Genomic DNA, 27,387 nt, shown 5'->3' with positions numbered 1-27,387 from the left:
AGTTTTGGTGGATTTTCATATTTAAGATCAACGGAGAATTGACTTTTTACTGGAGGATTTTGGACTATGGACTCTACTAAAAGCAGTTTATAGTTAAAATGCCTTGCTGGATTTATTTCTTACAAACATACAACTTTTCACTTCACAAGATGTTAATTGAAGAAATGAGGCCAAGTGGATCAATGAAGATGACATCTTGGATGACCTGAGGCTAAATGTATTTTCATTAAGACTATGTGCGAGTTTTGAAAATCCCAAGTCTGAATGTGTAAAATATTCTATAAAATGAATACAAACAACAAAAATTGGTATTAAATGTAGGTTTTATTAATGAAAAATTGCCAGATATACACCCAGTATCATCCAAGTAAATACTAAGTTCATATGTCTATATTCAAAGGTGGTAATTTAAGAGAACAGTTAGATCAGGGTTGAACAGACATTTCTCCAAAGACTACACACTATACAGGTCAGTAAGCATCAGATTTGCTTAAACCAATGTTCAGTTTTGAGTTTGTTCACTTTTCAGTGACAACTGCCCAATACAACAAACGATTTTCAAGAAAGATCACTATTAAAACAGTTCAGGGCTGCGATTCTACTCGGGAAACCATGGCTAACATTTGAATACAATTTTTATTTGGAAACCATAATGTTATGACATTTACCATAATGTTATGGCATTTGAGTTGGTTATTATTTGCAGAATTCTGTCCTCTTGTATTAATCCCCATGTTTATGGAAAGTTTAAGACAGGTTTTCAAAAAATGGACGTATATTGAGACAAAACTAACCCAGGCCTGTATATTTCCACATATTGAACAGCAAGCATTAGGACGCCAAAGAGATATCATCATATCTTCCAGAAAATGAATGCCATGGAAATATTCCTGCAGTTCCACCGAACAAAAGATCTAGCCAGTGTACAAATGTTGATGTGAGGGTTTAGACTTAGTTTGTCCATTTGTTGAGATTTAACAGTTTCATGCCCTTAAATAAGATTGATCAATTTCTTCCACAGGAAAATAATATCCAGTCTCACTAAAGTGCTTTAAGCACCACACATACAGTAGTTCCTAATTAGGTGCTATATACTATTATTAAAAAATAATAATAATTATATAAAACAATCAGAAAAAGAATCGACAGATCATTTTTAGTAATTAACAGAAAGCATAAATGTACACAATATTTTAACTTCCTTTCAGTGCATAAATAAGACAATTAATGGACAATAATTATTGAGTTATGCATGTACGACTATATAACAATGCGTCTTTGTCCAGATAACCATAAAGGTAGAATGTAAACATGACATCAGTTCATTTATTTGTGAACAAAAGCATACTGTAATGGAGAGCACTATATATAATCCACTTTCAGTTCTTGAGGTCCACTGAAAACCTTTTATACACCAGGAACTATTTTTGATTTGATAGGCACAAAGAAAATTTTAAACTTTGCCCGAAGACAAAGTATAATATAGAGCTATGCTATTCGTGCACTTTTTGTATTTATGGGTACAAACAGAAAGCAACTTTCCTCATGTTGTGCCACTTTAAAGGTGCATGTGAACAAGAATGTTACATTGTTTTTCGTACACTTGGCGCAGTCTACAAACTGTGGTCGTTTCGACATCCATCTCAACCAAGCTAATGAAACATAAAACACAAATAACACAAACAAGATAAACGTGAAAGTTACAAAAGGACACTATTTTCTGAGGAGTTCAGTGAGACACTTTGAGATGTAAATGAATGAATGTTATTCATGCAAGCATTAAGAACCAATTTATTAAAATGCTATGCCTGAGATTTAAAAAAAAAGGATGCAAACAGGGTTCCCACACAATAGACCAATGAATTTCCATTCTTTTTCATTTCATTTCACTGGATACACTCAAAATGAACAATTACTAGCTGATTAAGTTTTTTGAGTTAACTAAATTAATGATACCAATAATAAAAGTGGCTTGTAGAATTTTTTGTTTAATTCTATAAGTTTTAATTCTCTAATTAATTTTTAATGACTGTGGGCACCCTGAATGTTCCTTGTTTTTGTTTTTTAAAGCTGCTAATAAACATGTAAACCACAAATGCAAAAAACACAAGTTAAACAATTACTGACAAATATGTTTCTATATGCAAGATGAATTATGTTAAAGTAAAAAGAAAGAGATCGACAACAAAAGAAAAAGAAAAATCTATTTCTGAGATTCAAATGTTTATGATTGAGGGTATCCTTGTTTTCCTCTTACATCGAGCAACATCCATGTCTTTTTTAGTTCCTATCACATCCTATGCTGTCACCAAATAAATGTGTACAAACAATTTAAAGAAATAACTGGACACCCAGTTAAATTAGCTCATATTCCAAAGAAAGACTGTATTATTCAAATCACAATTCAAGTTCTTTTCATTAATGGAAACTTTGGCATTTGATGTAGACAAACCTCAAGGGCTGTACAATGGAAAAAGAATAAATGATCTCAACCTTACTACTCTCACTGATATTTCAGTCATATTGCATCAGTAATCACAGAACATGAACACACTCACAGAAGGTTTAATTCTTTTCAAATCACATTTTAAAAAATGAGATAAAATTCAACAGGTCTGAAACAGGCAGGGTCATAATGGCAGCATATGCAAAAGAAACATCAAATATATTTTCCTACATCAACACTCATGAAATTCATTCCTATTTTCAATTACATTGATTTAAAAAAAGGAAATGGATAAAAAGAAAAAAGAAATCCTGCAATGGCTCTGGAAACAGGAACTAATAGCAATATCAAAGGCATAATATGATGAGAGTGTTTCTTCTTTGTTAGGATAAATATACAAGTATTATAGATTCATTTACCTGAGTAAGATATCATAAACTATACAAAGCTTTTAAAAGACTAAAGCACATACATTAGAGGAAGGATTCCAAACATGTTACTCCACTGATGGTGTAGGTAGTGCAGATTAGAGAAAGGCGGGTGGACAGACGTGAAAGTGGCTACACGGTTCATACCTTCAACAACTTCATCACTCCTCCAGAATCTGATGCAGGACCTTCAGTAGGTTCTTCAGGCCGTAGATGTAACCCTGGTCAGGAACGTCACTAGTGAAGACATGTGCAAAGTCAATCATCTTCACCTCCACGTCACTGACCATTTCCTGTCCCGCTTCGCTCTTGCTCTCCTTCCTGTCCTCTTCCAGTCTTGCGACGCTGTGGTTGCCGTTGGGCTGCTGCGAGGAGCGCCAAACGCCATTGTCCTGTTTGGCTTGGTAGTGGCTCCGGCCGCAGCCTTTCTTGTGCAGGGAGTACATGGAGAGGCTCTGATTGATGTTGTTGTTCTGCTCACAGGCCTCGGGTGCGATTGGGTTCTCCCGTACGGTCTGGGAGACGTGATTTGGCGTGCTGACGCCTTCGTAGACAAAGAGCAGAGAGCTTGCATAAAAGCTGAACCGACTCTGGCCCTCAAACCATTGAAGGATCTTCTGGACTTCGAGGATGCTGGCAGTGATGGCGTCTTTGCGGAGAATGTCGCCGTTGTAGAAGAACTTGGATAAACCTGCAGGACAATGAGAATATTGTTAGAAACTGAATTGGTACACAACCGTTCAAAAGTTTGGAGTAATTAAGATTTGTATGTTGTTGAACGAAGTCTCTTATGCTCACCAAGGCTGCATTTATTTCATCTAAAACACATACAAAAAGTCTGTACTATTGTGAAAATACGAAAATACAAGATCCTTCAGAAATCATTCAGTCTAAATTTTAATCAATTATTATTAATGGTCCTTATTACTATCAAAGATTGCTGCTAAATATTTTTGTGGAAAGTTTTTTTTTTCTTCTTCAGAATACCTTGAAGAATAGAAACTGCAAAAGAACATTTATTTGAAATACTTTTTTTTTTTTTATTATTATATAAAAAAACTTCACTCATTTATGATTTCTTTTACGATAACCTTTTAGTGCCATGTTAAAAAGAAAATATTAAATTACAAGATTAAAGTTGTAATATTTCAAGAATGAAGCTGAAATACTATGAAAATAAAGTTTCAATACTACGAGAATAAAGTCGAAATATTGCGAGAATTTAAATAATAGAAATTCAAGTTATACGATTTTGAGAGTTAAGGCTATATTGCGCATTCAAATGGCCCGGATTGAGAGGACCAGGAGTTGTCGTCGGGCCACGGCAATAGAGAATTTAAATATAGATGTGTCCAAGTGGCCACATCATCTTACTAGGATGAGGAAGAGTCAATTTATAGGACTCACAAAAACGGCTTAATATCAAGAATATGATATTTATTAACAGACTGAATAGGAACATTTTATCTTAACTTAGACTTTGAAATATCTCCAGACGCTCCCAATCCAGGCCATTTTGCATGTGCAATAGGCTAGAATATACTGTCAGAACATGACCCTGGAGCACAAAACCAGTCTTAAGTCTCTGGGGTATATTTTTAACAATTGCCAAAAAAACACTGTATGGGTCAAAATGATCGATTTTTTTTTTATGCCAAAAATCATTAGGATATTAAGTAAAGATCATGTTCCATGAAGATATTTAGTAAATTTCCTACTGTAAATATACTGAAACTTAATTTTTGATTAATAATAAGAATTGCTAAGAAATCATTTGGACAAATTTAAAGGTGATTTTCTCAGTATTTAGATTTTTTCGCACCATCATTTTCCAGATTTTCTAATTATTGTATGTCGGCCAAATATTGTCAGATCCTAAAAAAAACCATACATCAATGGAAAGCTTATTTATTCAGATTTCAGATGAAGTAGAACTCTTCATTTAAAAAAAAAAATTACACTTAAGACTGGTTTTGTGGTCCAAGGTCACATATTATAACTTTATTCTCATAGCCTACTAAGTAATTTGACTTCATTTTCATAGTATTTCAACTTTATTCTATTTTGACTTTATTCTCATACTATTACAACTTTAAACTCGTTATCTTAGATCGTAATCTTTTCTTTACGTGGCACTTAAATGCTGTTTTACAATTTAACAGACTTTGCTCAGCAAATTATTATTATAAATCTTAATCCAAAATTAAAAAAAATACATAAAAATAAGTTAAAGTAAAAAAAATAAGTAAAAATACATAATACATAAAAATAAGTAAAAAAAAAAAAAATAAGTAAAAAAAAAAAAAAAATATATATATATATATATATACTTTCAGAACTGAAAATGTTAATGTTTCTTGAGTAATGGCTGCTGAAAATTCAGCTTTCTATCAAAGGAATAAATTACATTTTTAAATACAAAAAAAAAAAAACAGTGCTTTCAAATGATTAATCATGATTAATCTCATATAAATAAAAGTTTTTGTTCACATAGTATGTGTGTGTGTGTACTGTGTATATTCATTATATTTATCTAAGATATTAACTGCAGTCTGCTATCAATGGCTCAAGCCTCAGTTACTTGGTATTAAATTATGTTTTGGATTTAGCAATGGAGGCACTGGATGAGATGCATTAAAAAAATCCTACACACAATAGCATTTTAAGTACAAAAACCAGATATGAAATCTTGAAATATATTTTCTGATCAATGTCTTGAGGCCTGGTAACCATAGTATAAGCGGAATAATTGACTTTGGTTAGTTGAATTCTCAGAAAATAAATGCACACATTATTTTCTAAGAATTCAATGGACCAAAGTTAATTATTCCTGACTTAATCTACTTGGCAACAATGGTAAATATTATCTGTCCGTGACTAACAATAAGCTACAATAAGATAACACCTAGTTATCTGCTAAAAAAAATAAAAAGATAGAGTCTTTGATTTTAAACAACTGGATTTTAAAAGATAAATGTCAATCCAGGAAAGAATACTGTGCTCATCAGGGCGTCTTTAAGAGTAAATCAATCTTGTTTTCCTCATTCATCCTAGATAAATGCAACAAAAGCATGGTCTGCTTTAGGTAAGAGTGTTATGGTGTAAACAGTATGATGCTTTGACCCTGTGGTTGATCTTACCTTCCTTGATTGTGTCCTTCACGAGACCTCTTCCGTAATGCTGGTCATATGTGTCATAGCTGTCTGAGCCAACTTTATACACCTAAAAGACAGAAAGAAACATTTTAAACTAGAGTTGAATAAGAATGGTCTCTTCACAGGTCTGGCTCTCCCTCTAGAGGACATTCAAGGTGATTGCAGTATCTCCTCTGATTGAATTAATTCCAGTGGGGAAATGAAATTCAAGTTGAACTTCTGGAAAGGGTGATGAGGGAGCCAGTATAATATCGTACTGTGTAATTTGGGTTTATTTTCTGAGGGGCATTAAGTTCCTTTCTATATCATCCAAATCAACAGCGCAATTATGAGTAATGGCTCTGTTTGCTTGGTGGTTATGTAGATCGGCTCTTTTCATCCATCTGTTTTTCCGTACAGGCTGGCAGAGAGCTGAACCCCTGGGACGGCCTGAGACTGAGAATTTACATACCGTCTGCTCCCCATCAATATTTCACCAAGAAACTGGACCTCGCTGCCCTTTCTGTGTGTAATTTTAGACAACCCCAATCCTGAAGATTTCACATTTCCATTTTGTTTTATTTTTTTTTACATAGTAAAAGGTCAACCAACCATTTTCCTTAAACGACTGGACTGTGCTTCCTTTACTTAAGCTTCCCTTTGAGGCAGAGTGGTAAAAGACCTTGTAAGCATCTTGAAATAAAGTATCTAACACATAAATTTAACTCCTAAAATATGTCAAGCTCCATAAATAAGGGATAGACACTGAAAAGAAAACAACAGATGCATTGTTTCTGTTCTTATATAAAGTACTATGCAGAAGTCTTAGGCTTTTAGTTTTTTTTTCACCAACAAACAAAAAAAATGTTATAAGACACTTATTTCTATATTTTGCTTTAGTGGGCCAGTAGGAAATATCATTTTATATTTCCAAACTTTCCTTTTGCCATTAATTATAATAATTCAGTAATCCAATAATCTAGTCTGTCTGGAATTACTTGAAGAAACAGAAAAAAAAGAAAAAAAAAACTGAGACAAGACTAAATTCTGAAGAACTGTGAGACAAGACGCTTGAAGAAACCTTCCTACAAAGCTATCTGAAAAACTATGCGCAAGTGTTCCTAGGACAGAAGCTTTTAAATGCAAAGAGTGGTCTCAGGAAATACTGATTTGATTTAGTTAATAAATAAATAACATCTATTTCATGACATTATTTTAGTAAGCATTCTCACTTTATAGTTTTTTCTTCACACAAGTGCCTAAAACTTTTCCCAGTACTGTAGCTTTGCAGGTAGGTTTCTTCAGGTGTCTTGGAGACATTGTCATGGTTCTTCTGGATTTACTCTGTTACTCAAAGTTATTCCAGAATCCAAATTTTAAATACAAAAATACAAAAACTACACTGACAGATTAATACTACACTGAATAATTAATTTTGTATTTTTTTCTAATATTAGTGCACAATGAACTGTATTAAATTGAAAATTTTCTGTATTGGTTTTGTTTTTACACACATTTTATCTTTATTTTGAATTTTGCACATGCACAACATTTGGCTTTGTATTGTAGGGTAAACAGAAATATCCGTAATAATTGATAATGTCCTAAATTCTTAATTGATAATGTAGCAGTACATTTTCCTTTTTTTATTTTATTTTTTATTAATTTTTTTACAGTGTATATTATACTACAGGGTTGTTGAATGCTTGATTGAGATTTTAGAAGGTAATAAATCACTCACACTCTGAACGTTCTTCTGTAGTTTCTTACTAGAAGTAGATTTAATAGCTTCAAATAGCTTGTTTCAGTATGGGTGTGTATATTGTAGAATAAACATCAAAGTATTGTCAAGTTTTGTTGACCACAGACCTTATTTTACTCATGATATGAAAAAGCCCATTATAAAAGCCCATAGGAAAATCTTAAGGGAACTCATGGCAAATTATTCTTTCGCATTTTGACTTAATATCTGTACCACTCTATTAACACATGATTCACACATCTACAATCACTCTCTGTCACTCATTCTAATAACTGCATTAGAGTTTATTAATAACTGCATTATCAATGGCTCAAGCCTCTGTTACAATCTCTATAATGACATTTCGGAAACAGCAACAGAGGCTTGAGATGAGATGTGCAAGTTGCCCTACACCCAAAAGCATTTGAAGGACAAAAACCTGACAAATGCCTTAAAATACAACATTTCAAGGTGTGGTAATTGTAGTAAAAGTGGAACAATTGATGATGAGCCATTTAATTCCTTGTTAAGTTAGGTTATTGTCATTCTGCTATATGTGGAGACATAAAAAAGGAATGAAATATTGTGACTCACAGGAACACAAAGACATAATAATAATAATAATAATAATAATAAAGTATGTACATGTAAATATGTTTTTGTTTTTTATTTTCTCACGGAAATCATAGGACCCTATATATGGCATACAGGCTTAGGTATATCTACATATACCCATATAACACATGCATATAATACCTATAACATATATAGGGCCCTGTGATTTCTGTGATGCAGAAAACGGACATAATTGCAGAATCCAGTCATAAAAATAGAATTAAATGTATAATGCGGTATTTCACGGAATTTGTCAAACTTTGGATGAATTACTCAAAAGTTCATGAGCATTTTAGAATTTCATTTGAGAGAAACTATATCATATTCACTCAGAAACTTAAAAGATATTCACGGCAACCCTCAAAATAAAAGTTTGGTTTAACTTGAAGACATTGTGCCAGAAATATATTAGCTTACTATTGTTCAGTAACTGTACTACTACTAAAAGTATTAAAACTTTATTTTTAAGAAATAATCATGAAACATTTCTTCCAGTTTGTAATTTTAAAAGTAAATCTCCATTGTTTGCCAAAAAAATTAAAAAAATAAAAATAAATTAAGTTTGTTAAATGTTTCTGATAACCAGAAAATTTTACATAACACTTAATTCATAAGGCTATTCTAAGAATCAATTTGAATAAATTAAGTTGCTTTTATGTATTCAAATAATTAGAGATGTTAAAACACAGAATTTGGTAATAATAAAACATATGGTGTGAAAAACATTTCATAGGCCCTAAATGTCATTTTTGTTACACTTTTTATAAATAGATGTGAAATTGTATAAGCTTCATGATTTGAATCAATCAGACATGCTTTGATTAATAAAATGTAATTTAACCATTTAAAAAGAAGCCTAGAAAAAATGTAAAAACAAAATCAATTAAAATAGAAAAAAATTAATTTGAAGAAAAATAAAACCGAATTTGGGAAATATACAGATTTCATAGGGCCTTACATGTATATGTAAATGGCCCATCATCAATTATTCCTTAAATTAATAATATATTGTATTACACTACAGACATTTATTTCAAAAGGTGTTTGGCTTTATTAAAGGGAAGATGCACTTACACATCTTACCTTGCTCTTGCATGCAATGCAATCAGGAATGTTTTACATTACATATTAAAATCCATGTACAAATGAAGAAAGGCGAAAAACATAAAGGCTGTTCTCAGATGACCAGCACATTTGCTCTGAAATAATAAACAATGACATGGCTCTGCGTAAGTGAAGAGTGTTGAGTAAACCTCATCCATCATGAGCTGATGATAGAGTTTAGAGGTCTCCACCCGTGTTTCTCAAGGGAGAAGCAGAGGACCCTGAGGATGCTGGGAGAGGCCACGACTTGATAAGCTCATCCTGTCTGATGGTACAGATATCCTCGCTCTCTCTCAGCTGAGGTTTGGGTTTTTACTGTCACTGTTGATCAATGTAATGCATCCTTGCTAAATTCATTATTAATGTCTTTTAAAATGGCGTGTTATGGTTCACAAATATAAAGAGAAAGCAGCAAATCAGCATATTAGAATGATTTCAGAAAGAACATCTGACACTTAAGACTGGAGTAATAATGCTTCAAATTCAGCTTTGCATCACAGGAATAAAATATATTTTTTTTATATTTTAAAACAGATATCATTATTACATAATCTACAATGGTCATTAGGTCATTCTTCTAGTTTTTGATGAACAAATTAAAAAAGATTTCCCTGACAGCATGACTCACCGCATGAACTTCTCTCATCTGTTCAGATTTAGAATGTGCAGCAGAGGAAGATCGAATGTTTTCAGAGACCACAGATGAAATTCTTAAACTACTTGCACAACATAGTTGATGATTTGGTGATTAATTCTTTTTGGAGATGTTACTAGAATTGCTCACCCTTTCTACATGTAATAACACAATAAACGAGAAGAGCTGTCATCATCTGCGTCAATCCCTAAAAGTCTGTCTAGCTTTTGAGAAATTACAGATAGCTCTGGAATTTTCTCTCATTTCCAAGATTGATTCACATATGCATGCTGCCAGGAAAACGTATGACGAAACAGGTCAGATTGGTAGCGCAAGCTAAATGAACAGGATATGTTGTTACGCAAGACATCTGGTGCATTCAGATCTACACAGAGCATTTACAGAACATGGATATAGCAAACAGATACAGATATAAGCACTGTATGCTCATCAATAAAATAACTGACAAATAGGGATGTAACGATTCACTGAAAGCCAGTTGAAAATCAATTCAAAAGTGACGATTAAAATCGGTTGGTCAATCCCGGGACGTGTTTGCGTTCACACAGCAGTAAGGGCAGTAACAGCAGTTATATAATAAAAAAATAAAAAATAAAAAAAAAAGATTACATTTGAGATTAGTTTTTTTTTTTTTTTTTAGTTTTTTTTTTTTTTTGTGGTCATTTAAAACCAACAACATTCCACTTAACTACACTTGCTGATATTATCATAATTTTTTTAACTAGGCTTCTTAATGCATGCTTCGTTTGATTAAACAGAAAGAAATGTCCCTCCCAAGCTATTCAAACAGTTCACTACAGCAGTGTTGATGAAAGTGCTGCTACTGCCTGTTGTGTCCAGGGCTCAGTTAGTGTGTGACTGTAGTGCACACAACACTGTGGCTTTAACACTGAGCTTTACCACTGAGTCTGCTCTAAAGCTGTTAATCAACCTCTTAAAACACAAGACTCTGGCACCGGCTGTTATCATTAGATGAAATGACAGAACCGCTGAAAGAGCAAAGCCACATTCTGGATTGAAAAATCCAAAAATATATTCAAATATATTTGTTTTGAGCTGACTAATAAAAACATCTGCAGACATCTTAAGGACAGCAGTGTTTGGGTTGTATACAGGAAGTAGAGATGATTCAAAAGGGTCAGTAAAGAGTGGAACAATCACCTCTGAGCGTGTTAGGGGAGTCTTTGACACCGGCTGTCACACTTCTACCTATAGCCACACTTTAACCCCAGCAGTTCTGCTTCATATTACAAAGCATACACGACCCGCATGCAATTCGCAAGTTTCAAAATGTCAATGTGACAGCAGCTAACAACTAACCTTTGCAGCTAACACGCATTCAAAAATAGACCTATTTTTGACCTTGTTTAGATCTGCACTCTAAAAAGAACCCTTTATATCAGCCCGACTAGATGAATGTGTAGTGCTGCAACAACCAAAGGCAAAGTGAATACTATAACGACTTCGTCACAGTTTTGATAAGTTGATTCTAGTTGCCAAAAGTCAAAGCCAGTCTGTATATGTGAGTTGACAGATTTCATAGAAAAATAAAATCATGTAGTGTAGGATGGTCACAGAGTCTGATTTTTTTAGCTTCAGACTATGAATCCCATCCAGTTAGAGGATATCAAACAGGCTTGATATTTTGAGTGAGTTTTAAAATACATTATTTTCATTGTCACTAAGCTAATGTATGACAACGATGTCTTAAAAAATGCTCGGTTTAACATTTTGTGTAGTGTATTCCAGCCTTAAAAGGTTAGCTCACCCCAAAAAAAAAAAAATTATGTCATTAATTACTCACCCTCATGTCGTTCCAAACCCATAAGAACTTGTTCATCTTGAAACACAACTTAAGTTATTACTGATGCATTCCGAGAGCTCTCTGACCCTCCCATAGACAGTAGGGCTGCACGATAAATCGCATGCGACATTTAACGTGCATCTTGTCAGTAAAACTGGTTCTGTAATCAGCAGTAAATGCCCATCACCTGCGCACTTTCACATGGTTCAGCATTTACTACACAGAGCCGTTGTTCACTGATAAGCTGCCCAAAACCACAATCATATTTTGTGCACATTTTGCGCTGCTTGTCAGTGAACAACGGCTCCATGTAGTAAATGCTCCATGTGAAAGTGTGCAAGTGATGGAGATTTACTGCTGATAACAGAACCGGCTTTACTGACAAGATGTGCATTATCGCATGCAATTTATCATGCAGCTCTAATATACAGCAATGTAATTACCATGAACAAGGTCTAGAAATGTAGCAATGAGATTGGTAAAATAACCCATGTGACAACAGGGGTTCAACCGTAATTTTACAAAGCTATAAGAATAAAAAATTTTAATGCAAAGAAAACAGAAATAATGACTTCATTATAAAATTTGTCTCCGCGTCACGCTGGCACTATCTTGGAGCGTAAACAACATACGTGTGTGATGAAGCTGACACAGAACAGCATACACCATTTATGTTCAGTTTTGGGTGAACTATCTCTTTAATCAATAAAAGAGGGGGGGGGGGGTCTAATAATTCTAAGAAAAAACTTTTTCTCCTCTCAAATATTTAATATGTAAATACACACACAAACAATATATATTTTGAATATATGTACATTTATATTAACAAAATTATTTTAAAAACAAAAACATACCCTCATCCCCAGAAGCAAGAAGCCGATCTCCTCCATTAGCGGGTACTTCCTGATCTGCTGTTCCCGTTTCTCCTGTGAAGCGAAGGGGTCATAGCTCTTCTGGCCGATCTTCACGTCCATGATGCATGGCTTCTGAAACCTGCGTGTCACATCCTCCAGCTTGAGGTACAGGTCTGCGGAAAAGAGTGAACAGACATGCTGACTAAACATGCTGTACAGAATATCCACCAATCTCCTCATAGCTTCGTGCATCCATCTTTGTACCTGTGGGAGCATCTGGTGAGGACCACGTGCCATAGTACTTGGGAAGGTGAGTTTTAAGGTCTACAAGACAGGGGTCGCAGTGGTCTTCAGCACACACCTGACAAAAACAACAAGATCACTCTGTGAAATTTTTGTATTGGAATGTATACATCATTTACTATTGTAAATGTGTCGTCACTTTAGCAAAACTTGGCTACATTTTGCAGACAAGAAAAGTCTATTAGTATATGCATGCAGCACAGCTCACACAGATTCCTACATCTTTACATTTTAAAGCTTCTACTTTTTACATTATATGTATATGCATGCTCAGATACTGTGATTTCCTTCTCACATTGATAATTTCACCATTAACTCTTCACCTGAATAGTTTATGTAGCTTTATACGGTTTTATTGTAATCCAAGACCATCAAAACATAAGGGTAGACATCACCTTTTCTGTGTTTTCATGTTTGGTTCAGGAGATGAAACAACATACTTGATTTGGTAATGGCATAAAGTAAAATTGTCAACATGGCAACCACAAGGTGTTTTAGTGATGGCTCCATTTCTGAAAATTTTTAAGGCTGCAAACTATACAAGTGTACCAGGTAATGCTTTTATGAAAAAGTGAACATTATTTTCACATCATCTGGGGCCGGTTGCACCAGCTAGACATAAAAAAGCTGGGTGTAATTCCTATGCTGGGCTTTGCAACATCCAGCTTTACGATAAATATTTACACCTGTTGCACAACGATCAGGAGCAACTATGTCCGGTGCAGACAAGGCGCATCCATGCGACACATTCTCCCGCATCTATCTGAGATGACGTTCATGCCACAATGACTACAACTACTAATATAGAACTGAATTGCTTAAGACATCATAACCAGTGAAGCCACCGCGCCATGATTTCATTGAGTAAACATTTCCTAACAAGTCTGCATTTTTAAATCTGAAGTCTCTCACATTCCCATGGCGGATTTAATTAGGGTTAAGTAAAATATAATACATGTAATATAATGGTTCTCTCTAGAGTTATTTTTTATAGCCGACTATCAAGTTTATGTACAATTAATGTCTTAAATGCGACTTTACATGACATTGTTTTTTACTGGTGTCTTTCTGTGGCAGAAAACACGTTTATAGTTTGTATTTTGTGAAAATATTTAAAAGCAAAATTTGAAAGTTGACCATTTATTTCTGATTAAAAGTAACAAAGCACAACACTCATTGCAATTATTGGATGGCAAGCACGTTACAAATAATGAATGCAATTAAAGTAATTACATATTTCCAAGCATTTACACTGTCCAAGATGTTTCTTTTAATAATCCCAGTTCATATATAACATTTTACTGCATAATTATTAAGCTACATGACTTACAGGAATAGATTTTGTATTCAATTACTGTCAACAGTGTGGTAGGCTACATCGAGCTTTGCGATTATTTAATATCCTGCCCAAAAAGACAAGTCCATAAGCATTACAGTTCACATCTGCAGTAAGAATAAACTAACAGACGTGAATCCTGAAAACAAATAATGTCCGAGCAAATCATGACTTTTCACTTTACACCTACCTCTGACTAGGCGCAAGATTTAGTCTCAGACATAGCACTACGCAGAGATGGCGCAACGGGTATAAATTCTATGCACAACTTAAAGTGCATTTTACGTCCAGCCTAGTCTTACGACCGGGTGTACGTCCAGCTGGTGCAACCTGCCCCAGGACTATAAGCAAACTATGAAATAACTAATGATAAATATAATAATTAATATTAATTTATTAATTTACAAAGTATGGTTCATTCAGTACTGTTAAAGATTTTATTTTTTAAAGAGTTAATCACGGTTTCCATTTAAAAAAAACTAAAAACAATTCATTAATCTGTATACGCCAGTGTGGTCCAACCTAGCTATCTGTATTGGTAAAATCCATTATCGGTCAACCTCTAATGTGCATGTTTTCTGATATGATGGTAACCATATTTTAGCCACATGTAACTAGCCAATATGACTCACATTCGCCTACTTTTTGTTTTGTTTTGTTTTAATGCCTCAGAGTGGCAACCATCAGTGTTCAGAAAATATACATTAATCTAATTTTAATGAGATTTTGGAATACACTTTAAAAATATCCTCTAAACACATCAATCTTAAACTATCCTGCGCTATATCCGGTTTCCCGCTTTATAATTTTCTCTGTATACTGTAAGAATTTTGTGTTGCCAGGATTTTCCTTGAAAATATATGATACCAAGTGCTCACAAACTCAATTATTGGGAATACAGTCGATTACAGCCCCACTGTAATTGTATCATATCATACGTCAGCTTTATATCAGCTACCTTGCTGTGTAAGATATCGGCACTAGACACCAAAAAAATAAATAAATTATATATATATATATATATATATATATATATATATATATATATATATATATATATATATATATATATATATATATATATATATATATATTTATATATTAGGGATGTCAAATTTCGATTATTTCCATGATCGATCGTCGTTTAAATTAACGATCAATTAATCGATTAATCGTTAACCATAATACTGCAAAATGCGTCTATTGCAGGCACGCAGTCAGCGGTATGACAGGATGTGCAAAAGCCACACACACACACAAAACGCTTTCTCACTTGAATTAAAGAGGTTTTAGTCTGAATAAAATGCTAGTAGCAGGATTATAAAATGAATAGATGCGATTATGATCATTTGATAAAATGAAGAGAGCGCGCCATAGGCCTACTTTTGAGGTCATTTTACTTTGTTGACAGTTTCCAATCCCGCACGGAGAACGCTGAACGCGCCTCTTTAAATGGTTTTGTGGTGCTCGTTGTTGTATTTTAAAGCACAATTGCAATGTTTTCAACTGACATTATTGTATAAAATTATCCGAAATGTGGAGCGCGTGTGACTGCGCTGCACATTAAGTGAACTACATCGGCGCTGCTGCACCAAAACACAGTTGCTCACATTAATTTGATCCTGCTGGATTCTGTCCTAGAAAATGTCAGATTTTTAAAAATCCGGCATTCAGCGCATTAGATCGTGACAGTGCATGCGTGCAGACGAGGATGAGCGAGCGCGGCTTTGGCTAGATTTATTTGGAGGTTATTGCTCATGTCTCATTCGGCACAAATCGAAATGTTTCCATATTCGCAATGTATTTGAATGTTAAACTATTATTTATAATGTAAACTAGGCTTGTACTTAACACGCATTCGCATATAGACGGAAAAGATGATCCTCTTCATATGAGCAAAAACGTCCTTGGCATAACAGCAGAGTGGACCGGTATACTACGGTCGATTTAAACTGACCAGTGTAACCTTTTAATGTTTAGTTGACATTTTATTTTGATAATGAACAGACTGCGATGTAAGTTTGAATCGCTAGAATATACGTGTGCAGCAGGCTCCGGGGCGATCGAAACAGCTGAGACATTAAAAAAAAAAATATATTTTCCGCAAAAGTGTTTACTTTCATTTGTGCACACCCACAATAAAAACAGAAGATTTGTGCTCTTGTAAAATAAAGCAAACAAACAGAATGCGTTGTCATCCTTTTTTTTTTTTTGTGAACTTATGGAGCGCCCACACTTCTGTTTTAAATCCGTTAATCTTAATTAGCCTATTTAAGTCGGATATATTTCGCATAGCCTATTAAAAAAAAAAAAAAAAAAAAAAAAAAAAAAACAACATGAAAACAAATTGTTATTTTTATGTTGGGCCTATTACTTAGTAGGCTATAAATTTTCCTTAAAGCATCCCATTTTGTCCCAGGGCTTAGAACCTGTGCCCTAGTCAGGTCCATGCAGAAACTTGTGAACGATGCTCGGCGTCACCGTTTAGTGACAGCAGTGAATGCTCCGGGAATGTGTCGGTCACAGCGCCTATTAATCGCTGTTTTGAATCCAGCAATTATTTATTTAGAAATGATAAGATCTGATTATGACAAGTGTGGTATAAAAGCTTTGTTTATTAGAGGAATAATAGGTTAACTGGAAAATGTTAGATCGCGACCATGCTTTTGGACCCCATAGTCTTCATTTACGCGGCTTTGTTCTGGTTTGCCGGTTGGTCACGAATTTCCACAAATTCAGTATATTTAGGCATTGTTTCTTTTCCTAAATCTTCATAGTCTAACCCTCTAATTTCCCAGGTTTATTTTATTATCTTTCGCTTTTAATAACTGTTTTCGCATCTCTTACTGTGGTAAACATGGGAAGGGAAATTAAAGATTTCATGAATTAAGAATTCGTTCGATTTATTAATTTGTTCCCTTATTTCACTTAAATCATGGGTTATTTAGGGAACAAAATTAATGAAACATGGACAATTGCCACATTAATAATTCGTAGGAATGAATTAACAAGTTGTAGGAATGAATAGACTACCTGTCCTGTCACTGTGTCCCGCAGCCCTGCAAAGCGCACGATATAAAACAGTTATCTGATGAAATGATTAGTAACTACATTTCTATTGCATTTAATGTTGAAGAACTTTTATGTTGTTTCTATTTTAATGTACTTTAAAGTTTAAATCACATTAAAAGCTTAATTTGTACATTGTGAATGAATGATGATGCTTTTATATATCGTCACCGTCACTCACAGCCGCTCGCACGTGTTGAGTGCGCATGAGCCGCACGCAGCCCAACATTGAATCGGTTAACCGACCATCGATAGCCTTAATCGATTGCATCTCTTATCGACAATTAATCGATCATCGATTAATCGTTGACATCCCTAATATATATATATATATATATATATATATATATATATATATATATATATATATATAAAACCGAAAATTCTGGATCCACTTGGTTTATTGTTTTATTAAATAAAACAAAGGTATTTATTTTAATAACTCAATTTTAATGATACTGAATTATAAAAAACTAAAAATTTTTACTTAAAGTAACAATAAAATTGGATAGAATTTATATTTATAACACATTAAAATATGGCAATGTCAATGTGGTATCAGTGTGGTATGAGAACAGCTCCAGTCACTTAGCTGAGCACATCTCAGAGTCTGCTCTTCCCTCTCTGCAGGACATCTACCTCAAACGCTGCAAAGGCAGAGCTGTTAAAATCCATCTAAAACTCCAACCATCCTAGTAACTTACTTTTAACTTTGCTGCCATCTGGTAAGTGCTTCCATAGCCTGATGGCAAAAACTGAGCAACTTAGGGGTTTCTTCCCCAAGGCCATCAGGCTCCTAAACTCAAAACCATCCTCTTAAAATCCACTTGTCTCCACTTTATATTCACTTAATCAGTAAGATATTCATCATTCTCTACCTCACACTGACATACTGACAGTGTCACAACCCGTTTACACATTTGCCTCTTGTACAACCCTGTGTATCTTAATATTTAAGACTATAGTATACTTCCATGCACATTTTCTATTTTATAATTTAATTTTACAGTATCTTTTTATATGTATTTTATTCTTATTTGTGTCGTTTACTTTTATTTGATTCTTTCAAACCTTTATGTATATTTTCATCCGTGTTGTATTCTTTAATAATTGCATTGTCCATGCAGCAGACCTGACTCACATTTCACTGCTGGTTATATATGCTCAATATAATAGTGTATGTGACGAATAAAAATCTTGAATCTAGTCTTAATTAAAACCTTTAAATAATAATATTATGGTTGTTAACAGTTAATGTACTCTGAATTAACATAAACTAAAGGTGAACATCTGTATTCTCATTTACTAACATTAGGAAAGAAGAATACTGCATTTCTTTTAGAAATTACTAGTTAAGTTGTCCAAAGTAATTTAATGATACCATTAACAGCGTTATTCAAACAGACCTTTTCACTGACGTAATGAATCAATTACATGCACTTGCTAACCTGTTCCATTTACGTGTTCTCCGTATGCTAAAGAGGAGTCTCAACTAGCCTCTGAAGGAAGTGACTTGGAAGGATCAGTCCTACCAAGGAAGTATCCTTGACATTGAGAAACGCCTAATGAATTGTTCATGTTAGTTAATAGGCTACATATTAATACTTAGTTATAAGGATGTATTCACACCAGTCTTGTTTGTTTCGATTGAATCTAACTCAAGTTCCTTTCCCCTCTCGGTGCGGATCTTTTGGGCAGGTGTGAATATAAGGTGTTTGAACACAGTTGTGTGGCCACAGTGTGTGAAAACAACCAGCCTCTTGGCTCTCTGTAAGGCTAATGTTGCTAAAGCTACCATCATCTGGTTTTCACTATGCTGCTTTCACGTGCTACTAGAATGATTGTAAATAGAAATGTGGTGGTTAAAATTGCATATGGAAGGAAAGTGAGGTCAGTTACATGGTCACCATGAGTTAAACCTGTGTACGCAAATAAAATTAACCCTTTACAATTCCGAACAATATATTATTCCTTTATGAGCAAATATGAGGGCGTACCAGAGCAAGTGAACAAGTGAGCTAGTTTGAATACACCCTAACACTAACTAATGGAATCTTATTGTAAAGCGTTACCTTGATATATTATATATAACTATATTATTTTATTTTATTTTTTTCAGTTCCATGCAACAGAATAATTTAAACTAATTATCCAAATGTATAATCCTACAAAGCTATTTTTATCAGTGAGCAGAGCACAATAGGAACAAATATAGGTGCATCTCAATGATTGATGATTTCAGCTCACATTTAACAAAAACCCACCAATTCACTGTCAACTAATTAGAATATGATGACATGCCAATACGCTAATCAACTCAAAACACCTGCAAAGGTTTCCTGAGCCTTCAAAATGATCTCTCAGTTTGGTTCACTAGGCTACACGGTCATGGGGAAGAAGGGTAAGCCACAAACATTCATTGCCAAAGAAGCTGGCTGTTCACAGAGTGCTCTATCCAAGCATGCTAACAAAGTTGGGTGGTAGGAAAAAGTGTTGAAGAAAAAGATACGCAACCAACCGAGAGGACCACAGCCTTATGAGTATTGTCACGCAAAATCGATTCAAGACTTTAAGTTAATTTCACAAGGAATGGACTGAGGTTGGGGTCAAGGCATACAGACGTCTCAAGGAATTTGGCTAGTTACGCCACTCCTGAACCACAGACAACGTCAGAGGCATCTTACGTGGGAAAAGAAGGACTGGACTGTTGCCAAGTGGTCCAAAGTCCTCTTTTCAGATGAGAGCAAGTTTTGAATTTCATTTGGAAACCAAGGTCCTAGGGTCTGGAGGAAGGGTGAAGAATCTCATAGCCGAAGTTGCTTGAAGTCCAGTGTTAAGTTTCCATGGTCTGTGATGATTTGGGGTGCAATGTCATCTGCTGGTGTTGGTCCATTCTGTTTTTTGAAAACCAAAGTCACTGCACCAGTTTACAAAAAAAATTGAGCACTTCATGCTTCCTTCTGCTGACCAGCTTTTTGAAGATGCTGATTTCATTTTTTGTAATCTGCAGAGTTTAGACTTAAATTATGAGACTACAGTGTTTCCCATACATTGAGTATGGGTGTTTTTATATCACTGTATTTCTGAAGGAAACCAACTGTCTTCAGAAAAATGGATGTCATTTTCATTTAATCTTGCATCTAATGTCTGATAAAGCATTTTTTTTTTTTTTCGAGCAGAGCACTGCTGTGTGTACAGAGGTTACCAGGGAAACCTTGATCTCTACCACTCCAACAGCGACTCCTGCTGGCAGAGAATAAGTTTGCATATATATGCCGCCTGGGAAACGAGAAGGGTATAACTGCAGCCTGTAGATCTCCAAATAGGGGCGGGAACTCCAAAATGGGGTGGGAGCTCCAAAATAGGGCATGCCTTCCTCCCATTGAGAGACAGGCGCATGGCACCGATGCACAATATTTCCCCCAATCCACTTCAGTCCAAACTCCACTCCAAAACTGATTCTGAAATGTTTATTGGTTGTGTCAGTTGAGCCCCTTTCACACTGCACGTCCGACCCGGCAAATTTCCAGAACTAGCCGGCTCGCTTTCTGTGTGAAAGCAACCACGTCCCGGGATTGATTACGCCATTAAACCGGGTCGGGGACCTAGTAACATAACCGGGTTCAACCCGGGACGAGCGCTGTTTGAACAAAAGCCAGATCTAATGCCGTGTCGAAGTGATGACGCACGTTATCGCGTGACTCTTTTACTGGCTGTTTTCAGAAAGATCAACGTTCGCGATGAAAAATATGTGCAAACTGTAATGAAGCAGAGATCAGTTTGTTCCACGCTGACGCCGAGATCGTTCACTTGCTTCAGTGATAGTATAGCATGGCTAGCGTTTTTGACTCGTACATTAAACGTCACGCCCTGATGTCATGTGCCATTACGGGATCTTTACGGGTTGTGTGTGAAAGCACGCACATATCCCGGGTAATCACTGGCAATGTGAAAGTGCAAAATCTTGCGACCCGTGAACAATTGCCGGAACACTTTACCCGTGTATTTGCCGGAATGGCAGTGTGAAAGGGTTTTTAAAGTGTTTCCTAAACTATGCAACAAAAAAATGCTAACCCCTAAACCTTCCCCACACCTTACCTGAACCACTGAAATTGACTGAATGGCAGGATTGGCGCTGAATTAGGGATGCACCGAAATTTCGGCCACCGAAAATTTTGTTTCGGCCGGCCGAAATGTTGTGATGACGCAAACAGAAACCGCGACCTGCACGTGCACCTGCATAGCAAAGACCACGAGCTCCCCGCGACATTCACTTAACACCAGTGAGAACATTCTCTCTCTTCGTATTCCTTTATTCGCAGCACTAAAGCGTCTCCTAACAAAGAGATTAAGACGGACCACGAAGTAAAAACAAAGAAAAGTACAGTCTTATAAAGTCTGTGAGCACACGTCTCACTGAGATCTTTTCGGATCCTCTGCACTTCATCGCGAATGTGCTTGATCCGCGTTATAATGACCATTATTTGGATGCGGAAATAAGGCAGCGCGCACGAGAAATGATCCAGGCCGCGCTGGATGCGGAGAACCCGCATGGAGACGGAGAAGCGCCAAGCGCAGGAGACAGATCAGAGCGCAGAAAAGACTCGTCTCTGCACCAGATGAGTGGCATGCACCATCGTTGTCTGATATGTTCAGTGGAATTATGCAAGAAAGTGCCTCAAATAATAATAAAAGGTTGGCTATTTTGTTCTTATACACACACACAAACATATATACATACATAACATCAGACTGTAGCCATATTTATGCTAGATTTTCTGCTAGATTTCTGCTTTAATTTGATAAAAATGTTCATTTATGCCCTGGCCCTATTTAAATACACTTTCTCAAATATTTCTCAAATGTCAGGCAGATGACAAGCTCAACTGCTCAACAGCTAGATGGTTATCTGTCTGAAGTCCCCATCCCCAGAAGTGATAACAGTCTTGCCAACTGGAGAAGTAATGCACTTTCTAGTCCTACATAGAAAAATTTCAAATGCACTTCACCTAAATGCACTTTGTTTTTATGAGAGAACTGTTCATTTTAAAACCTTTCTGCAGGCCAGTAGGCCTGTACATTATTATTAAATATACACATGAGTGGGATAAATTTTTAGTTTGAATTTTATTTTATACTGTGCATTGTTGCAATGTGCTTAATAAATATTTACATCATTTGTAATTATGTATTTTTATGTTTTTTTTTTATAAGTTATGTAATTGTAATTATCTTTGTAACTTTAATATTAATTTATGCAATTGCAATGTCTTAATTTTAGTAAAGTTACACGGTCATAGCAATTAATGCAATGGTACTAATAATTGGCATAATTTATTTCGGTGTTTTCAGTTTCGGTTTTCGGCCTTGGTTTTCTCTTTTTCGGTTTTCGGTTTCGGCCAAGAATTTTCATTTCGGTGCATCCCTACGCTGAATAGTTAGGTAAAGAAAGTTCAGGAGGTAAAAAGTTAATAAGATAATGTGATATGTGGACAAAGGCACATTTTTCGTGCCCCGGGACGACCCCGTTGCTTGGAATAAAGCAATAGAGTAAAATATTTCCCCTCCGATGGGTATAGCTCCTGAGTGATTCCCGTTTACATCATGAAGCAGAGGTTCAGACTTGGGTCCAAACACCACTGGCCACAAGCTTTGGCTTCTGCTCTCATAGAGAATATTTTTTTATATAGCATATTTTATTTTAGATGAACTAGAAACAATGTTTAATTTATAAAGTTTTATTTTGAAATGCAAGTCAGTAACAATTGGCTGAAGCCACAGCCAATGATGAAAGTCTTTGCGAAAGGAGACCCCACCCCATTTTGGAGGTTCTGCCCAATTTTGGAGTTCACGCCCCATTTTGGAGATCTCCGGTCTGTTATACCCACTTGTGGGAAACACTATGGTATAAATAAATTCAGTTTCATTGCAATTTATGTTATAATGTTAGTTTAAATAACAATAAAAACAATAATACATATGCACTTATCTGCACATAGTAAATGCAGTTATTTTTAAGCAGTTTTTCACATCCTATCTAAAAGGTGATTTAGCCCCAAAAAAATCTTACCACTTAAATGAACTTAATATCTCTTGCAATATCTGTGCGTGCAAAAGTTCTGTGCAATCCTCTTGTTCAACATTCCTCTGGGTCTTAATCCAACTCAAACTGATGTGTCAATATTGACTAAATTGTAAAATTCACCTGGAGTTGGAAAATGAGCCTATTCTCAAAAACAGTGGAGTGTTCCTTTAACCAGTCTTGAAGCCAAAACATCCCAGTAATGCTCACCATACTGTAGAACTGCATCTCTCTGGGTCCTCTTGGAGGAGGCTGCAGCTGTTTCAGGACCGTACCATCAGGATGTTGCAAGATACCTGTAATTAGAAAAAAAACAACCCATAATCACAGTGCAAATGCCAAACAACAAGCCCACACTAACATTTTGTAAATAGGCATTGATTTATACAGATGAATAAACACTCCTATCCACTGAGTTAAATGACGGTCTGTGAATAGGCCCTTTTGAATCTGATGCGAGGGGAAATCACAGCAGTGTGTGTAATGACATCACAGGCTGGCCTATATGGTGCTGAGAACTAGGCTGGCAGGGCTTAGAGATTACGGTCAAAGACTGTGAAGCTCTGGATTTAGGTCAGGCTCCCCCTCTTTAAAAACAGCTATTTTAAAATCTATTCACATCATTGGTATACAAAAGGAAACATGACCAGGATGAATGTATGAAAACAAACATGATATACCACAAGGAATTTGCTACCACAGACACTATTTAAATAAAGCATTTATTGAAATGAATTCCATACATCTCATTTACCTGAAGGAGCAATTCTTCCAGTGACTCACAGTACATCTAGTTTAAACATTCACACTCTATTGTCTACACCCTAAATAAACAAATACATGTTTTTGTCATTGTAATAACACTATCATGACAATCAAACATTTCCCTCTAATTGCAATGCATCTGGACGCTTTATTATTCAGTTTGTTTGTTATTTTATAATCCTGAATGATTATGCACATTCATAAAAAAAAAGAAATTACTATGACACATTTACTATGAAAAAAAAACACGTTTATGAGGATCAAATTAAATAATGGAATAAAAAAATAAAAAAATACAGTAATAAAAAATTATTCAGTCCACACCTTTTCATTAAAAGCAGCATAAATTATGCCAAAAACATAAGTGCAATATGTACAAAAACAAAAAAAAAGTATATATATATATATATATATATATATATATATATATATATATATATATATATATATATATATATATACATTATGTGCGGCCCAAGCAAATGGGTGACAGTCTCTGTGAGGATCATCCAAAAATATTATTGCAGTAATACAGAACTACAGCGGACGCAAATGCAAGTCAAAAATTCCCTGCGTTTTACCACATTGGTCAAATTCTGTTTAAAACTGCGTTATCACTGACTCACTATATGGATTATACATATAGAACTGTTTTCGCATGTCAGCAGAGAAATCCAACCGAGTCAGCAACAAAACCTGTCAGCCCATTCAACTTTTTCCTCTTAAATCTGTAGCGCATCAAGATAATTACTAATCAGAGACCAAGGCTAGTTTTCACATGAGCTTATGTCAGTAATATTTAAAGTCAACTCTAAATAAACAATTACTTGTTTTCACAGTATTTTTATATGATTGTTTCAAGCAACTAATGAAAAATTATATTTGAAAATCCAATATGAATAGATGTTGTGTAAAAAAGCCATGCATTCAGGTACAATTCAACAGTAAAACTAAAACAGATTTTTAACTGAAACAGTTTGTCTATTAATTTTGAATGAAATGTTAGCATTGGGGCTATTTACATGGCAAACACAAGGTCAGCACAATTATCCATAAAATGCAAAATAAAATATAAAATACATTCAGGTGACAAATTACAGAATATTCCACTTAAACACATTTCTGAATAAAAACGTTTTCAGCCAGTATTATGACAATTACAGTCCACTGAAACGGTTAGGATGAGAGTATTTACTTAAATTCCCATCATATTTCACGTTTTTATCATTATTATTCATTTATTTATTTTTTTGTGTGTGAATTTTCATAAAATTTTGCAATCAGAATATTTGCTAGCCAAAAGAGCATTTTAAAAGCTACATTTAAATGCTTTCATGTATAAAGAAGTATTTATATTTTTACATAGGTTAAGTTACATGTTAGCTTTTCTTTCCTAATGTTGACAATTCTTCATAATTATTTTACGGTGTAAATTTCACTGAAAAAAAAACGACAGTAAGTAACATTTATATTTTTAATTTGACATTATTTCTAAATGGCACATTATACATTTAGTTTTCTGCTTCATAATTGCTTTACGGTTTCATTTGAACTAAAAGGCATATGAAAGACTTTTTAATGACAAGTCCCATGGTGACATCTCACCCCATACAGTGTGACAGACAGCATGTAGTCTTGCAATCCGCCGGATCTTGTCCGTAGATAAAAACGGTAACGTAGTATTTAAAGGACAGCTTTACACAGAGAAAACCTAAAAGTATACGCATATGCTGTATAAAAACTGCCCCCTGAGAAATGTTCACTGAGGTAAAAATTAAGACCGCTAGCCCCATACACAATTCTAAACGACAGACTCCTGGTTCAAATGAAAAGGAATGACATCAAATGTGTACTGACCCACTTTATCAACGCCGTACTTGTGTCCGGCCACTTGATGAGAGAGCGGCACGCAGCCGTTCAGGTGAGCGCTCTGCCCGCCCTCCGGTAAACATGAGCCGCGGGTCATTAACGGACGCGCGAGCTCCAGCCTCCCCAGCGCCACAGACGAGTCCATTATGATGCTGAGCTGACACTCACGCCGAATACTTCACTGCAGTGGCTCGTTATTTCTCTGAACTACTGTCCTCCACGCAAGAATTCACATATTGAACGCACGCCCTCGACGCGTCATCCTGATGTGTGTGACCGATAGCGTGCCATCAGTCACGGCGCCCACGCTCGCGACCATATAACGAGCTTTTCACCTGGGCCACATCCCACTTCCTGACTTCAGAGATGTTTACACTCCTCCCGCGGTAATTGGTATGAGATGGTAGATAAGGAACGAGCGGAGCACAAAGATTGACGCGATATTCTGACGGAGTGAATCATATCGCACGCAACCTCGCAGTAGTAAGAACGCTTCGCTGTTTGTTTCCGCCCCGAGAGACCCAGCGTGTGACGTCACGACGCACAGCGAGCGCAAACGTCACGGAATACGTCGAGCTATATTATTATTATATATTATAATATATTATAATTCCTCATGTAAGGTCTACATTGGGAATCATTTCCTAAATGTAAAAAGCTTAGGAGCAAAAACATGAACTCTTAACAGTAAAAATGTTTCTATGAATGGCAGGCTCGCCTCTAAATACTTCCGGGTAGGTGTAATCTACGAATACGATAAAAGTCTGTTTATGTCACTGAACGTTCAGTTATTGTGACTTATGGGAACGCTGATAAAAACAAACTACTAAACAAACCTCAAGATGGAAAATGTTTTACATAATGATATGATGCATGTTCTCAGACTACTGAGCAATTAAGAAAATCCCTCAGGCATAATGTGTGTCATCCTACTGGGGATATCGTTGTAATTATGGATAATATCAGGAACTGTTTACAAACAGTTGCCAGATATATAGCTAAATATTACTTCAATACCTAAGGTGATAAATAAATTAGCCCCAATTAAGTATTTTGTTTGCGGTATAGGTTCTAATGGACAGAGAAAATGTTTCAGAAAGCAACAGAACAAATTAAAATCTTTGATTAGGAAGGATCAAAGAATTAGCTAAATTAATTTTGAAATCAGAGACACTTGCAAGA

General features: G+C 35.3%; 1 protein-coding gene across 1 annotated transcript; it reads right to left on the bottom strand.

Moving 5' to 3' along the window:
* Positions 1-305: 305 nt before the first annotated feature.
* LOC127968997 (inositol polyphosphate multikinase) lies at positions 306-26,754 on the bottom strand. The gene is made up of 6 exons (XM_052570547.1): positions 26,194-26,754; positions 23,782-23,867; positions 13,046-13,142; positions 12,782-12,954; positions 6,015-6,096; positions 306-3,565 (listed from the first exon to the last, which is right to left on the bottom strand). Exons 1-6 carry the CDS (start codon positions 26,348-26,350, stop codon positions 3,036-3,038), a joined length of 1,125 nt encoding a protein of 374 aa, XP_052426507.1. The 5' UTR covers positions 26,351-26,754; the 3' UTR covers positions 306-3,035.
* Between the last annotated feature and the right edge of the window lie 633 nt (positions 26,755-27,387).

Source organism: Carassius gibelio, chromosome B12 (genome assembly GCF_023724105.1).
Source record: "Carassius gibelio isolate Cgi1373 ecotype wild population from Czech Republic chromosome B12, carGib1.2-hapl.c, whole genome shotgun sequence".
Classification (NCBI taxonomy): domain Eukaryota; kingdom Metazoa; phylum Chordata; class Actinopteri; order Cypriniformes; family Cyprinidae; genus Carassius; species Carassius gibelio.
The sequence above is the reverse complement of the archived record's forward strand: the minus strand, read 5'-3'. Positions and strand labels throughout refer to the sequence as shown.